General features: G+C 31.5%; 1 protein-coding gene across 1 annotated transcript in view; it reads right to left on the bottom strand.

Moving 5' to 3' along the window:
- LOC136982647 (vesicular integral-membrane protein VIP36) overlaps positions 1-18,166 on the bottom strand; it is a 32,232-nt gene extending 14,066 nt beyond the window's left edge. Inside the window, exons 1-3 of the mRNA XM_067279208.1 lie at positions 17,943-18,166; positions 3,814-3,929; positions 1,651-1,765 (exon numbers count right to left, since the gene is read on the bottom strand). Of these exons, the coding sequence (XP_067135309.1) occupies positions 1,651-1,765; positions 3,814-3,929; positions 17,943-18,072 (361 nt within the window). The 5' untranslated portion in view covers positions 18,073-18,166. The remainder of the gene's footprint in view (positions 1-1,650; positions 1,766-3,813; positions 3,930-17,942) is intronic.
- Positions 18,167-18,772: the final 606 nt, after the last annotated feature.

Genomic DNA, 18,772 nt, shown 5'->3' on the forward strand with positions numbered 1-18,772 from the left:
GTTGTTGTGTAAGAGTACATAACCATTGATAGTTTTTTTTTTCACTGTATTGAAGGAGAAATATCTAAGATGAGAAAATATTTCAAAAGGTGAGACAATTAAATGTTCATTCAAAAAAAATATTCCACAGTGACAAATTAAACAAGTAATAGTTAAAATGATTCAAGTAAAAAAATTATATTATGTATTTATAATATTAATATAAAAATTTGTATTTTATATTTATTCCACTGCAAAAAAATTCATACTCTGCTTTTAATTTTCATAATGAAGTCACCATACAACATGAATTCATTATGAACACTATTATTCAAAGTATCTCTAAATATATTCTGATTGCTATTCAGCAACAGAATATATTTTAACAAATACAGTAGAGGAGCATCAATTATCTGAAACAATTTGGGACTGGGGTTGTTCAGATAATCAATTTTTCGGATAACTGATTATGTACGAAAAATATATTAACCTATCCCATGTTGAAATTCATTCAAATCCTGGTGCATCCTTAAGTACCCTCTCATGGTTGCACCAGTGCTGCCAGTTAAAACACACATGAACAAAAATAATATTGGAGTAGCCCAAGACATAGCCAAATATTGCAGTGCCAAAGCACTAGCAGAAATTTAAATTTTCTGACTGGAACGCTTTCAGTTAACCAATGTTTCGGTTGATTGATATTCAGATAATCGATGCTCTACTGTATTCTTAAATTTCTCTTAAATTCCAGGAGAGAAAAACAACTGTTAAGCCAATATAATATTGTTAACAGTATTGTTTATTATTTAGGATTTCATAAGAGGTGTTTTAAGAATTTCACAATTAATTATGAACAGTTTGTAAAAATAAGGAAGATGTGTATCTAAGTTTTGAGATTAAGTATGAATAGTTTCTGAAAATGAGAGTTTTGAGATTAAGTATGAATAGGTTCTGAAAATTAAATTTAAAATATACTGAGCCCATTGTTGTTAAAAAGAATGCAGTTTATATATTTAATTATAGATTAATGTTATCACTCATGATTCATATGTCATGTCTTTAAGATTAATCACTTCATTACTCTTGTTATGTCACTACTTGCTACTGTTGATTATGTTATCACTTAAAATAAGATATCTAATATATGCTATATATCAACTTACATTTAAATGATGAAATAACAGTCAAAATAAGCTGCATGTTATTCATTTAAATTATTATGATTTATTTATAGTATAGTTATAAAATAAATTGAATATTCTTTCACTTCTAATCCATATGAACTTGACATTTTTCAATATCAAGTTTATATTTTCATGTAAAGAATGGAGGTCTAAGGGTATTGAGATGTAAAGTCTGATTTATAGTCATCAAGATGAGAAAATGAAATGGTTATACCACTTTCTTTTTCATTTATAATATATCAGCCCATACATTGATCCTGAAAGAATCAAGAATGTTTTTGGACTTGAAATTTAAAAAGATTAATCTTGATGTAAAATTAGACAAGCATAGAATGACCAAATTTCTGTATGAATTAGAGAGTTAAATCTAACAAACCAAGACTTGATCTACATTTAATTAATTTTTATAAAAATTAGACTACATAAAATAATTGAAAATTATTTTAAATATTTTATTTAAATCGAAAAAACAATAAAAATATAATACCTAATTGTAACGGATCTTTGGCATACCAAATGGCTAATCCATCACCATAGAGTTCTTTTCCTTTACCATGTACGGCAAACTGAACTTGTAATTCCCAATTCCGAACAAAGCATGGCTGTTAAATATTTAAATTAACGATATGATTTACTCAATGATTATCCAATACATTTATGTAATTAGTACACAGAGATTAACTTACTATGAGATATTATTTTACTGAAACAAAATAAAACTAAATTATTTATAGTATACTTTAGTAAAAAGATTTTTTTTTAATTTAAAAGAAATCTACAGTTAGTTATTTAACATATCTAACATAATGATCACAAACTTTAGTGACAGTTTAGGCATAGACAATAAGCCTTCAATTTAGGGCTTATGTTTTTGTTACAGCAAGCATATGTTTTGCATGCCAATATTCAATCTTAAGCCTGAATTCACAAACATCTCATAAACATAAGATACAATACTGCATCTCTCCAAGTTATAGCATTACCCAAAACTAACACTATTTTAAATTTCGTATTCATAAAACACATCATAGCATTTATAACAAAACAGAAGAAATTGATAAATGAGAGTATGTCCTCTGACATCACTAGTGACTGCTTCTGTTTAAATAGAACCAATAAAAAGGTATTTCTTAATGACGTATTTTCAGAATTTTATTGCTTCATATGTTTGCAATGTTCAAAGAAAAATAGCATTTCATTTCATTAGAATTAAAATAAGAATGAATTACATTTAGTTAAATTATTTATATGAATAATAGGTAATATCTAAAACTCACTTCTACCAAAAACCATAACTGACCTAGGCTAGAAATCAAATCTGCCTAAAATTGATTCTGGTGGTAATATTAATAGAAATATAAAAAAAAGCTTTAAAAGAAATTGACAAATTAATAGTTTTTGATTAAAAAAATAATGTTAAATTATAATGAATGAGATTTTTCATACAATATTCTATGAAAATTTAATTCTATTAATTTTTTCAGCATTTGATAACATCTTAGAAGTTTTGAAACAAAAATATTTAAAAGAAAATCAAGAAAAATGACTGACTTGATTATCTATTAATAGAGCCAAATATTTGGATATCTCCTTTCCCTGTACATCAGTTTGCAAAAGCTATTAGATATTGTAGTATTAGGTATTGTAGTATTTCCTTCCTTTTTACAATATCATAACTTATGATGTGCTTTGTGAATACAAGACTTCTGTATCTGGCAATTTATGAGGTGTTTGTGAATCCAAGCCTTGGTCCAGTACTCTGAATTCAGCACTAGATAGGATCCTAGAACTTGTACACAATAAATCAACAATACAGATTTTATTTATACAAACTTACATAAAAGAAATCTCAAAAGTCTATTCTTTCCTAGGTTTGTACACAATCTAAAACTGCCACTGATGATCTTTATTACTTATGTAAGTAAAAAGAATCTCTCTCTAGTCTAAATATAAAATGAATAATAATTTAATAACAAGTAGGTACCAATTCAGCTCTAAATGAGACTGCTGGGACCTTATCAGAATTTCAGACCATCTCAATAGGAGTAAAAAACAATCAAAGGAACTAATGATTTACATGTGACCTTTTGTGAGATATAGATCCTTTGAAATTAACCTATGTGAAATTTTGAAGACCCTCATAATAGGGAGTAAAATTTAAAAGTGGGGGAAATCTAGAACTATTTCTCAAAACAATAGTAAAAATCAACTGTTTTCCACTCGACTGGAAATGGCTAAAAGCTTATAAAACACAAGAAATGACATTGCACTGATTACTTCCAGGACACAATCAAATCATGCTGTGCACTCTTGCATGCCAAAAAATTTAGAGACCAAATATCTTGCAAGGGTCACAATTAGAGATATGGTTTATTTGACTCTTACAGTTGTCTGGAAACACCTAAAATTTGGGGGTTGAAACCCCTCATTCAGAACAGCAATTTTACCAAAAAATAAATTGCTGTTTATTTAAGTTCTCCTTTAATAAACTAACTCATTCAAAAGTCAAGTTTATTTATCGAAGAATATGTATGTTTATTTATTCTATCAATTACTTATACAAACAGTTCAACAAAACAGAAAATAAATTTCATTTTAAATTCAAACATATATAAAAACAATAAAAGTTTAGAAAAGTTTAATGACTAACCACATTATTCCATAAGCTTCCTCTTTTACTTTGTTGATCAGGAGTTAATCTTATATAATTTGTAGTAACCATAGTGCTGCCAACAAAATCCCAATTTGGAATAGTCATGCCTGAACCTTAAAAAAAAAAAAAAAAAAAAATTTAACTTTAAAAAAATTTAAAAATTCAAACATTAATATTTATTGAAATTTGATAAAATTTACACTAAATAAAATATTTCTTAATTCTGCTTAATATTTTTATCATTTTGAAATTTATAAAAAACAATTATTGAAAAAATATTTTTGTAATAATCTTACATTGTCAAAATTAAATAAATTGGTTAAATTATAACACAAAATTGCAGTTATAAATCTAATACCTACAAGACTAAAATGGTGTCAGATTATCAGACATTTTTGCATTTTCACAAAATTTGATAACCTTATATGTAATCTGAACATTTTGGACATTCCTTTACATTTTTTATCCCCAGTACTGCTGTACACTTTCAAGTCCAATTCTGAAAGATCTTTGCACCAATTCAGCAATTGTGACAAACCTGTATTATGCATCTTGTTTCAGGTAAGCCACTTTCACTGTAATCTGATACACACAAGATGCTGTAACAAAATTTGTGATGCTACTGAGAAAATGACTCATTTGAGTCATTTTTTTCAATCCCATCACTCTCAATCCTATAGTTGACTTTTTGTCTGTGCAAGTTGCTATGTGCCAAGTCTCCACATTTGCCTTGATTTCCACCTGTGGTCTTTAGCATATTACATGTCCAAACAAATTCTGGTTTAGAGAATACTAGAACATCAGGTTTTATTGGACAATACCAGATTATCAGCTACTTTTCAGAGGGTGCCAGATTACACATTCCAAATTATCAAGAAATAAAGAACTGCTGTATTGTCATTACTAAGACATACAGAAAAAAAATCCTTTAAATTTGCTAATTTAATTAAAGTTATCAATAAATATGAAGAATTAAGTATTTTATTTTTAAATTAAAATTCTTACTACAGTACAGAAAATGTAGATATAAAAAGTAAACACCCACAGACATCTATTATATCTATTTGCAGAAATATGTGATGAATACCAGTTGTGATGCAATTCTAGAAACATATAATTTTGAAAATATCAAAGAATAAATAATTACATTGTTTCATTACTATTCTGTCACATTGTAATTTTAATAACTTTCATGTACAGTGGTGCCTCATATAACGTACTTAATCCATTTCAGGTGCACGTCCGTTAAGTGAAAAGTCCGTTATACGAAACGCATTTTCTCATAGAAATACATGTTAAAACATCTAATTTGTTCTGCAGTATAAAATAACTGTACTGTACCATAAAAAAATGAAAATAGAGCAGTCACCAATTATGCTGGGTAGTCAGATGTTGTGAGGAGGTGGTGAAGGAACACTTTCTTCACACATTCATACAGACACACACTTTTTACACATTGCTGGAAGTCACCTTTTATTGTTTTTTAATCGGAGTCAGATTCAGGAGAGGCTACCAGGGCTTGCAGGGTCAACTCCTCTTGTTCCATCCTTTGATTTTTGGCAGCTGGTTTCTTGAAAACCATGTCCAAGGTGGTCTGTTTCTCTCTCTTCTTCAACACCTGTTTTCCAAAATACCTACATCAAGAAGCTATTCTGGGAAGCCAAGAAGGGGAAAACATCTAAAAATAGTAGATTGTCAATGGCAACAGCAAAAGAGTGGAAAAATCATTCGCACTTGATTGCAGAAAGTCCGTTGATCGCCTCACGTAACTGCTGAACAGAAAGTCCGTTGCTTGAGTCATGTAATGGCTAAACAGAAAGTCCGTTGTTCGCAGCGTCCATTATTTGAGGTGTACGTTATACGAGGCACCACTGTATTAAAAAATTGTAAATTCTAAAAATAAAGACATGATTATTTCCAGACTAAAACAAGTAAAAATACTCTTTTTTTTTCATCTGACTTCAAGAGATTCAGTTAGGCAGACAAACAACTAACAAAGAAAAAACTAAGAACTTTATTGCCAAATTGCCAAAAACTTTATTGCCAATGTCACATATGGGGATGAATGTGGGCAGACAGAGGAGGGAAGTAAGAGAGATGGGGAGGTCTGGAATGAAATGCACTCAAAACAAAATTATTCTAAGTGAAATTAAATTTATTCAGTGGAAATTGCCATCCGACAAATTTCTATAAATGAAACTTTTGAAAAGATTTGTCACCAGGGGAAGCTAAGGAAATCTACATTTACCGGTGCCTTTTCCTCAGTAGATAAAAAGCTCAGATATCCCCAAGTAGTAGGGATGGAAGAGCAAACGAAGACTTCTGTAAGATCTGCCAGTTCCAATTTTAAATTTGTAATTGGATATTTTTTTTGTGTTTTTTAAAGGATGTTTTTAAAATTGACAACCAAGCAACCAAAAATGAAAGGTCAGGTTGTCAAGTGTTTGTATTCTGAAATATTAGAAGTGAATAAATGGTGGTTCCCACTTTTGGACAGACTGTCTTCAAATTAATTTTCACAAAATTGTCATCCAACAAATTTCTACAGAAAAAAAATGTTATTTTTACAATTATACAATGAAATTAGCAGAAAGCCTGGGATTTCACATCACCCCAGCTTTTCCAAAATTGTGTGTGTTCCCAAAGAGCAAGTGGGGCTTTTGCATTCCCCTTTCCTTCTACAAGCGTTAATTTTCTCACCTCACTTTCATTTTCTTCAGATTATATAATTTGATTAATCAGTACAAATAGCATTGGATTTCCGTGGGACGAATAAATATATGTTTTTTTACAAATAGATGTTTACAAATGTTTGGATTTGTAAACATCTATTTGTAAAAAAAAATATTAGGAATTTTAGGAATATGTTTGGATTTCCGTCATCTGATGGAAATCCAAACATATTCCTAAAATTTGTCACCAGAGTGATGTCTCGGCGTAATCTACATTAAACAGTGCTAATTATCAGTGGATAAAAAGAAGCCGAAACACCGAACGGACAAGGATGAACTAAAAAGACATTGTAAGATTTACCATACCAATTTTAAAGAATTTTTTAAATTCTTTAAAATTGGTTTTTCTGTTTTTAAGGAACTTTTTAAAGAGTGGGCAGTTGCATAGCCTAGAAAGGAAGGTCCAGCTGTCTATAATTTTGTTCTAGAACACTAAAGAAAATAAATGGTAATTGTCTGAAAAATTTTGGAGTAACTTTGTCTTCTATTTGTAACAAATAGCATTGCAAAATTTTCTATCCTTTACAATTATTTTTTTCGTCAGGTAAGTCAATATTTGAATTGACAAACATTTTTGATGCAAGTCATCCATTACAAAAAAATTTTAATTTTTCACCCCCTCTTGGGTTTAAGTAATATATATACTGTACACTCAAACCTGTTTTTGTGCGGCAATTTTTTATTTGTGCGATTTGTTTTGTGTGATTTTTTTGTGTGCGGTATATGAATTTCAATCAAATTGATATACTGCACAAAAATAATTGCACATATAAAAAATTGCACAAAAAAAGACCGCACAAAAACAGGTTTGAGTGTAATATATTTAGACAGGTCAATCATTACGTATTGACAATTCAATATAAGGAAGTCAAGTAGATACATTATTGTTAATCAATGAATTACAATAATTTCAGTTACTCGTATGACACCTTATTTCATTCATACATTTTATAGTTTTATCCCATCATTATTACAATAAATTTTTGTTTCTTTCTCTCTCTAATTTTTATGTTATTCTATTAGTATAATTAATCAAATAGCTTTTACCTAGACAGAGTACATAGGCTAGTTAAGATAATCAAAGTTCTTTTCTAAATTATCTAAGTACAAGTTTTATCTCTATTTTCTCATGATTGCTTGTTAAAAGAGGGATTGCCAAACCAACTACTATTAACACAAGCATTGTGACCAGTTTGCCTAAATTTATATTCATGTTGGTTCTATGTCTTCTTTGTCTACTCGTTGCTCGTTTTCTGGTACTTGATCTAAAGACAGATTTATAGATAGATTATCTTTAATTCTTCATTTTCCAATTTCTTTTGATTATGACTATTTCTCAGAACAACTCCCATCTTTGTCTTATTTGTTGACTTTGAATGTTATCTTGATCTTCTTTTCTAATTTTTTCTTTTTCTTTCTTTTCAAAAATTTTTTGCTATTGACAGACCTAATCCAGTGTTTTTCTAGCTTTTTACATTGTTCTACGTTATCTTTTAGAGGTTGAATGTTTGAGGGTCGCACTACTCAGATTACTTCATGGGAGTGAGTCTTATTTGAATGTATGTTTCACTGTCTCTCTTGACCATGGCTTACTTTGAAAGTTCACTTCTCTTCCATATAATAATCTTTTCTCTTGCTAGGCTTATTTCCAAACCTAAGTCTCTAATTATATCTCTGCTTAATAATGCACCAAATGGTTGTGTGATCCAGTCATCAATAACATGACATGGATATAAAAATTACAAAAGTCCAATATATCCTGGTCTACCCTGTATAATACAATGTAAGTTGAATGTCTTGCACAGTCATTTCGAATTGTTTTCCTTTTTCTCTAAATCTCGAAATACTCATTGCCTCTTAGATAGGACAGAATTGCATTTTGTCTGTGTGACCTTACGTATCTTCTATTTGTTTTATACTAACTGTTTTACCTCCTTCTTCTAATTTGTCTTCTAAATTTCAATCATGAATCTGCCTATTTATCCAACCTAATCCTCTGTGTGTTTGCTTTCTGCATTACATTTTGCTTCTTCAATTTCAAATTAGTTCTAGGTTCCTCAATTATATTTTTCCTTTCAATTTGTCCATCATAAAATTGTTGATTTCTATTATTATTCTGGTTGCCAGGTTTTGCAAGTATGATATATTTTGTTTGTGCAGTGTATTTTGTCTCTTTCTGACTATCTCATCTCCTCTATATAATCTCTCCTTTTCTTGGGAGAAAAATAAAATTGATAATAACCCTGTTGCAATTCTTTTTGATAATTAACTGACCATATGATTGGTAAATTTCTATGCCAGAATTTGTTTTTCTGACCTCTCTGATTTATCAATTCACTCAATTGTTCATGTATTTCCATAAGAGCTGTTTCTAATGTTCTATCAATAAGGCTTTTTTTCGGCATTTCATTGCCTGGTTTGTTTACTGCTTGTATAGTAGTTTGTGCTTTACTTGTTAACTCATCTACTGTTTCCTCACTAACAGCTATTTAAACTGCCCAATTGAACATGTCACTTGCCTTTTTATTCTATTGTTTAGAAATTGTACTCTTAAGTTATTGATAGATTATCATAAGATGGAAATGGGATCTAAGTCCTGATCGAGAGAGAGAGAGAGAGAAATTCACAATTAATCATGAACAGGTATTTACTCTTCGACAGGCAGGGTCTTTGGTTGAAGATCTTTTAGTGTTGATCCTTATATTAATGAATGGGAAAATGGTCACAGTTCTAACGGTGAGAGAAACTTGACCAATCAAGTAACGAATGATCAGATGACTGGCTGAGACAATGACTGAATTGGCCTGCTACCAGGAACTGGATGACTCAAATTAGACTATTTCATCAGGTGGTTTGAATTGGACAAATCTGGGTCACCAAAGGGAATTGGACTGCTAAGTGGGACTGAATGACCTCTAGGACCTTTGTGTGGTCCCTTTATACCTTTTGGTCCATCTCCTCAATTAGAACATGTCCAAAAAGACAATATTGGATGGAACAAACCATCATCCAATCTGAATTTTCTTCTCTTGCTTTCCTCTTGTGAATAGGTATCATTGTAAAGGAAGTGTTATCTTTGTCAAGATCTGTTATTTCCTTTCTAAAATTTTCTGTTTTGTTAACATTTTATTTTAAATAAATTAAAAAAATATCAGTGGCGTGCCGTCATTGGAACGATGGAAGCGCCAATTCCACCTTCCAATGACCTTCCCTTGTATTTTATAAAATATAAATTTTCATATTTTAACGTACTTTGCATTAATTAAAATTAATATTTTATTATAACTGCATTATGTATCTTTTACAAATTTCTATACTACATGTGAAAAAAAGATAAGATTGCTATTGTATATTTGAATAATTCAGTGGCGGAAGGAATGTCGAAACCGGGTCAGTTTCCAATCAGCCAGATTATAGGCATTGGCACATGCGCTTTATGGAGCACCAACATCATCCAGTTTAGCTGGTAGAAGCGACACACACATAAAGCTTCTAATTTTATATCCCGGAGCTGTTCTGGGCTGTTAGCCGCCTGCCTGATAGATATTCAGCTGTCCTCGCCCGATTATGTGAATCATGAGTAGACTAGATCAATGGCGGGCAACCCCTGGCCTGCAGGCCAGCTACGGCTTGCGAAAAGTTTCTATCCGGCCCAGGAAATCTTTAATAAATTATTAAATTGGAAAATTAACTAATTAATAGTTATTTTTCCAATTCTTTGTAATTTTCGAAAATGATAAGAGAAATAAATGTAGTAATTAACTTTTTATTTATTTATTTCATATTTGCAGACTAAAAAAATTACCAGTCACAAGAAGGCATCAATTAACTACTACGGCCCATGGAAATAACGTAAAATTTATTCTGGCCCATGTTATAAAAAAAGGTTGCCCACCCTACACTAGATTTATAACTTAACCCAACCGATAGGAATTTACTGGCATGTTTTTATGATAGTTCTGTATAGTTGACAGGAGTTTTAAAAAAATCCATTAAAATATTTGATATATTTATTCTGCGTTTATTCTACTCTCCTATCTTATATTACTTACGGATTTCAATGTTAAACTGGTGATATTACGATTTAGTATGTCCCATCTGTAAGGGGATGCAAAAAAAAAGTGGACAATTCTAGTACAGTGTTAAAAAATTAACTGTTACTCAGGCAGCATCATTTACAATCAAATTTAATGAATGAGATGTACAATGGTACAAAAAAAGCTCTAGAATTTATTTTCCTTAAATTTACGATTTATGTATCGGTTGTCATAAAAATTTCTTTACACTTCCCAAGACTACAGATATTCAAGTACAAAGTAACCGGTTTCAACTTATTTCTACTTAAGAAGTAGTTAAATAATTAAGCGATTAGGGAATTAGAAACATAAATAAAACCCTGATGAAAGAGCCGAAATTTTACTTAAACAGAAGCTTAACTGAACCAATCTCTTGCCGAGTACAGTGGGGTTGATCTCTTCATAATATTAGATGTAATAAACACAGAAATTTTTCCAGATTAATGAGAGTGACCAAAAAGTTGTAAATTTTGGAAATTTCCATGGACACTGGTCCTAAAACGAATTAGTTAGAAAACGAACGACAAACAATCTGTTAAGTTTAACATATTTAGATTTTTACAGCTATGGTGAGAAACGTTTAAAATCTACAACAACCCTGTTGCGTCCTTTGATATACAAGGTGCGGCGCCAAAATCCGGACAAAATTCAATTTCAAATTCCCGCCATTCTGTACCACCGGTAGATGTCGTGTTTCGCGTTCAAATAGCTTGACATGCACATTAAACCATTTTAACCGTGAAACAGTCGCCATGTTGAAATAAAGTGCTGAGTATAACCGAAGAGCCGCGATTATCGAAAGTATTCGCGCTGGGCGCTCGGCGACAGAAATTACTCGGTTCTTCGGATACCCGAGATCGACTGTTTATGATTTCGTTGCAAAATACAATCAGTCGGAGAAGTCAAATGAAGGTTTTGCAACACCGGCAAGGAAAATTCACTCGAAGGAGCGCATTGTCAGAACCCCTGAAATCATTCAACGGGCTCAGGAGCTGATTTTTGAGGATCCAGGTCAGTCGATCCGAAAATTGTCGTCGGTTGTTGGTGTGAGCGAGAAAACTATGCGTAGAATCGTTGAGGAGGACCTCCGCTACAAGTCTTACACAATTAAAGTGAGACAGATGCTTTCTGAAGCTGCCAGGACAAAGCAAGTTGAACGCTGTAACCTGCTTTTGTGTTCCTTAAAAAACAATGCTGCCTGACGACTCAGATTTTTTTCTGACGAGAAAATTTTTACTGTTGATGTGAAAATCAATCGAAGAAATGACCGATGGCTTGCCCACGACCCAGAAGATGTCCCCGTTATTGCAAAAATGAAATTTCCGGCGAATGTTCATGTGCTAGGTGTTGTGTCCAGTGAGGGTGATGTCATGCCACTGTATTTCTTTAACGAAGGGGAAAATGTCACAAAAGATGTTTATTTGCATGCTCTGTCATATGTAGTGAAGCCATGGATGGAAACTGTGTCATCTGGAAAGCCGTATGTTTTCCAGCAGGATGGTGCGCCCGCCCACACAAGTCATTTGGTGCAAAACTGGTTGTCGGATAACGTCGACATGTTTTGGTCAAAAGAATTCTGGCCTCCCAACAGCCCAGATTTAAATCCTCTGGACTTCTACGTATGGAGCGTAGTTGAAAGGGTCACAAACAAAACCAGACATGCAAACATCACATCATTGAGAGCCGCTATTGATGCGGCATTCACCAATATTGACCGTGAGACATTAAAGCGCGCATGTGCACGATTCAGACAGAGAATAGAGGCTGTCATTCAAGCAGGAGGGGGCTATATTGAATAAATGTATTCTGTATGACATTGCAAACAATGTGATTTAAAAAAATTTGTAAACTTTTTCGTTTTTTCAATAAGAAATATGTTTGAAAACAATGTGTAATTTGTCCGGATTTTGGCGCCGCACCCTGTATACTAGTGATGCGACAAAAGAGGCATTTGACATTGACCGGTATCGGCACCCTCGGGATTTGGCATGCACCTACCTGGACCGTCTCTGATTTCATTCATTAGCCACTCATAGGGAGCTATTTCACTAAGTGGATTGTTTTAAAATTTAAAAAGTAAAGAATATTTTGTTATTTTTATGTATGTTTCTTCACAAAGTTATATTTAATTATAAGTTTCTTTAAAAGTATATTCATACAATTGAAGAATTTTTTTACTAGGCATGTATATTCATCACACATTTTGTTTTACCAAGTAAGTTTTTTTTTATAATTTTAATTTTAGCCCTTATATCGTGGCTAGTGATTAAAAAATTTATTTTAGAAAAGTTTTGGCTCAAGACCATATAATGAAAAAAAAAATTTCGACAGTTTGACGATAAAATTTATGATGAATGACGATTCTTTCGTAAAATTGAAGCAATTTGGAAATCAAAGCGGAATAGAATTTAACATTGGTAGACAATATAAAATAAATATTGAAAATTATAACAAGATAATTACGATTAATAGATATATCTAAATTAATAGATGTTATATGTTTCTTCTCAAAGCAAGAATTGGCATTTAGAGGGCATAGGGAATTTATTGAATCTAATAACGGAGGTAATTATATTGAACTTTCTTATTTATTAAGTATGTCAGATAATCTATTAAAAATACATTTAAAGAAGTATACGGTTTTTACTGGCTTATCGAACAAACGAATACGAACGGGCCCTGAAGCGCAATTAATTGATTGCCCCTGTAAGTCGGCTTCTTACAGAAACATAGCTTCCATATCATCAAATGTCACGGCACGCCACTGAAAAATATTACTCTTTTTATAAAGACTGAAGCCCAGGATCTCACAACAGTAAGAAAATATTTTGCATTATATTAAAGATAAAAATTTCTGACTGAAATTTTAAATATCTTAAAATTTTAAATACAACTATCTTTTGTAAATAGATAACTGATATTAGATATAAATCTAGAGATTATTTATTCACATATTAAATTCATATGTTAACAGATTAAACAAAATCACTCAATCATACATATATATATATATATTATACCATAAACCAACATCTAGAGTTATTTAGAAAACAACTTTAAATTTACTTAAAAATTATACATATCAGCAAATAAAAACAGCTCATAACATTTATCTGTGGTTCACTTGCAACAACAAAAATTTGTTACTTTTACCTTCTTAGTGTAGAAAAAAGTAGTAGGCCTACTTGTGATTTACAGTGCCATTTGTCATGTTCCAATTTCATGCTGCATTCTTTATCTGTTTGAATTCAAATGCTCCACAAAATTCTGACATTATTATTATTAACTGTAATTTTGTGTAATCTTTAGTTAAACCAGCATCAGGCTGACCTTCTTTTGGCATTTGTACAACTTTATGTTTGGACTGGCAACTAATTGCTTTTCCATAAACTTTCAATTCGTCTAAGTGGCTCATTGCAATTTGAGCTTGTTGTGGTTTAGCGATCTGTATCAGTGCATTATCTTTTTTGTTGAATAATATCGTTACATGCAAGACATCACCATATACTCTAAAAAAGGGTAAAAGAGCATCAGGTGTTATCATCTGTTCATTAGTACACTACCAACAGAACTACATTCAAGAGTACACTACCAACAGAAGACTTCCTAGGAAATCTAATGCCAGAAAGACCTAATGCAGCAGCATTTGTTGCAATAGAAGGTGGCAGTGTAAAACTCCCAAGAAAGAGCTCCAGCCACATAAACTGAAAGTGGTGATGCTAAACCAGGTGTGCCAAAAGGAGATGCAAGCATATCCATAGAACTTGATTTTATTCTTGTGATATCTAATGAATCTAATGTTAGGTTTTTCTGGCATTAGATTTCCTAGGAAGTCTTTTATTGGCAGTGGACTACTGATTAGCAATTTAAATGAACAGATGATCACACCTGATGCTCTTTACCCTTTTTGGGGTATATGATGTCTTTCATGTAAAGTTATTATTCAACAAAAAAGATAATGCACTGATTCAGATGGCTGAACCTCAACAAGCTCAAATTGCAATGAGTCACATAGACAAATTGAAAGATATGGAAAAACAATTAGAGTTGCCCAATTCAAACATCAAACCGTAATTTTTTAAGTACATAACCATTTTTGGTAAATTCAAATAAATTCTGGTCTTGAAATTTAGATTAGCATGCTCTGATACAAAACAATGCAATGCAATATTGGAATGCAACACAAAGCAATATGCAGACTTTAAATCACATATGATAAAGTAAATTTTTTGTTCAAACTTAAATTATATTCACATAAAACTTTCTCTACAGAATTTACACTGTTATACAATGGAACCTTCTACTTCTAATAACTAACATCAAATGCTTCAGACTTTGAATGTAAAATTTGACAAAAATTTGCCTCTGAGTTTGAAGTGCTTCAAAGTGAACTGTGCACCTAGTAAAAAAATGTGCTCCAAGTGTAAACACAAACTGTCATGTGTCCAAGTCATCTCTCACTCTCGTGTTATACTTGTATGTTTTCAGTGCTTTTTTCATTTTGTTTTTGGTGTGTATGGTTATATATATTGTATTGGGTGTTTGTTGATTTTTAACAATTTTTCCTGCAATATTTTTTGTCGACAGCTTTGGGGCACCTCATATGTTTTGTATCTTTTAGTTCAAAATCTCTCAAAAGGAATTTTCTAAAAACCACATTTGATATGTTCAAAGTTTAGGAGCATCTTCCCAACACACAATCATAATTTGTTTTTACTGTTTGTATGACACTTTCCGAAACTCAAAGCATAATATGCCCAATTTGTTTTTATCTGAAGACATTACCTGATTTTATTTAAACAAAATGTGAAGTAAAGAGTTTAAAGTAAGCTTCTAAACATATAATACAATCTCATATCTATATATATAAGCCATTGTCGCATCTGTAATCTGTAAGTTTTGTGTAATCTGTAATCTGTTAAGTTGTAACAGTATCCACAATGTCCCTATCTTCTCCCCGAGACACACCCTCCAATAAATCTCTTGCACACCCTGGACCCACCACGTGGAAGGGGGGGCAGAAAAAGATTTCAGGCACAATATAACATCTGTTATGGTAATCTTACAACATGTTAATCTTGAATTAATATCTCCATATATTCCATTGATATGAAAACATTTCCCATTAATATGGATTTATTATTTATACCACAGAATGACACCGCTGCTGCTAGAACACCCACTATGGTGCTGCCCAGGCTACTAGTTATCTATAATATGTTAAATTTCACATATATTATAATTAAATCACACATCTATGTTAAGAGACAAAAGTGGACAGTGTGTGACCAGTAAATGTAATTTTTGTTTTATTATACGGTTTTTACATATTTTATGGTTTTCCCTGTTTGAATTTATTAATAGGGCATTTAATTGTGTTATTTTTACTGTAAGTTATGTGTATTTGATATTTTAAGTTTATCAAAATTTGTGCAGGGTCTGGGAACGGATTAATATGTTTTCCATTATTTCTAATTGGAAAATTTAATTTGGACTTTGAATGATTTGGAGTTTGAATGACCTCCTGAAATGAATTAAATTTGAAGTATGAGGCATCACTATATTTATCCAGTTTAAACTATATGGCAAGATTTTTATAGTTTAATCATTATAATCTAGATTATGCAGCTGCTTAAAGATAATTCCATACATTGTAAAAGCTTTGAGCACTTTTATCATTTGATCATGTCACAGATAGAACATTTAAATAACCTTCAGACTTTTTAATTTTCTTCCTTGAATAATCTTTCATGAAAATAAAAAAAATTATGAATAAAAAAGAAATGAATAATTTAAATAAATAATGAAACTATTTAGGTAAAAGTAAGATAATTTTGCTAAGGTTTTTTTTGTTCATCTTGTCTCCATTTGTTTCTTTTATAAACTACTACATTTATACTATCTGCATAAACTACAATAGAGTTTGGCTGTTGTATAGATTGCATCCTATGGAATTTTGGGACTTTGAGTATATATCTTAACTTGGGACCGAGACAAATTCAACAATACCCTACTTTTGGGCCAGAGACAAAAAATAAGAAAGTTATCATATTTACAATTTCTTGCCTTTCACAATGCATTCTACACCATTTTCGAGTTGAACGCCACCATTCCACTAGGTGGCGTTCGACTGTTCATGTTCCCAACAGACTCCTCCTGGAGGGGAGCCACCGGCAGGCTGCTGAGTATTTAACGTCACTAGTTATTGATTCACAGTAGTCCTTGAAACAAAAATAAAAAAAAAAAAAGTATACTGAACTACAAGCAGCACCACCTAGTGGAAAACTAAAATGCCGTAGAATGCATCGTGAAAGGCAAGAAATTGTAAATATGATAACTTTCTTATTTTTTGTCTCCGGTCCAAAAGTAGGGTATCATTGAACTCGTCTCAGTCCCGAGTTAAGATATATACTCAAAGTCCCGAAATTCCATAGGGTGCAATCTATACAACTTCCTAGAATTTTTCTTCAAATATCTAGAGATAAAAAATATACAATTTGGTAATTTACATGTTAAAAAGCTACATTATTTCAAAATGAAATGAGTAAAAAAAAAAATGATTTTTTTCTTTTATATTTGATTTGGTTTAATAGGATATGGCAACACAACATGGATAATCTGCCAAACAAAGATGCTTCCCATTAGGTATTTCTGAGAAACTGGCCCTATTTAGATGTTAGACATATGAAACCCAGAGAACTATGTAGCCAGCCCACAAACCTAAAACCAACCACCAGTTTTTTTAGTGATAGTATAATAAATTTGTTAAAAACCATAATATTTTCTTAAATTTTATTTTCATAGAGGGAGAAAAAGATTTAAAATTGAATAATTCATTCCTTTCACTAGATAAAAATAAATAAATTCAATTACAGTAATTGGCAAATCATCCCTATGTATGTAAGAAAAGTAACCCATAATCACTGATAAGTGATTGGTATTACTTGCAGACAGACATGTCTAATCACATTTTAAATAAAATAATAAAGTTATTTGATACTCTGGAATGCTTCTTAACAATACATTCCTCTAGAAAATCATTTAATTAACTTTTTTTTTCTGTTTTACAATTAAACATGTGTATTAAATATATGCAAGAGCTAAGATGTAGTATTAATTATGCCTGGATGCATTATTATTTTTTTAAACATTAAACTATAGTGTTTAGGACCTGAAGATGTAATTCTAATGTAGTTAGTTATGTTCATTTTTGCATTTTCGTTGAAATGAATGAATTTAAAGAGTTAATGAGGTTTGTGGATCAGAAACGCAACACAATATACAGTAAAAAAAAGGTTAATAGATTTCGAAATTCTACCTTGATACGGCTTGATAAGAGAATGTTCTCTCTTCAAATAATCTTTGGTATTCCATTGAGCTAGAGTTAAATTTGAAAGAGACGTTATAAATATAAATAAAATAAACGACGATGTTCTTTCAGAAGACATTCTGTTGACTATAACCGATAACAAAAATCTTTGTTTTCGCGATCCCAAATGAAATACACAATTTATCGAACACCATAAAATAACTATACGCCATCTAGCGTTTATCATTGGAAATAATTTTATTAAATTGAGAATTGATGCTAAAATTTTGCTTTTTTGAAACTATATTAATTAATATTTTAAAATATTTTGTTTAAAATAATTTATATTTAATAAAATTTAATAACGTATTTTTTCATATTTTGCCCTCTGGCACTAAGACGGTTCCTCTAAAAAATTCCTGGAATTCCGGGTCTTTCAGAGTCTAACAGGTCGTCGGCCGGATGACCGAGCGGTCAAGTTGGCAGCTTACCGCTCTGGAGGATCCGGGATTGAATCCGGATGGATCGAAAAATCCTCAGGAATTTTTTGGGGATGGTCCGTACCTCATCACCCGACCGCTCCATTGTAGGCTGGCCGAACTCAATGGGCTTGTTAAAAGAGGCTCTCTTAGTGCCCACAGGGCGGAGAGAGTTAAAAAATAATAATAAATAAATAACTCCACGTGGCCAGTCCGTCCGGACGAGGCGCAATCCCACGACCGAATTTCCAGTGTTCAGGGAACGGAACCGCTTAGCCACTGGTTTTTTAAATTATCATAAATTCAAAACTAGAAATAGACACATTGTGAAGAAGTACTGTGATAAAAATTGATGGATAG

Source organism: Centruroides vittatus, unplaced genomic scaffold (genome assembly GCF_030686945.1).
Source record: "Centruroides vittatus isolate TY-2023 unplaced genomic scaffold, ASM3068694v2 contig_858, whole genome shotgun sequence".
Lineage (NCBI taxonomy): Eukaryota > Metazoa > Arthropoda > Arachnida > Scorpiones > Buthidae > Centruroides > Centruroides vittatus.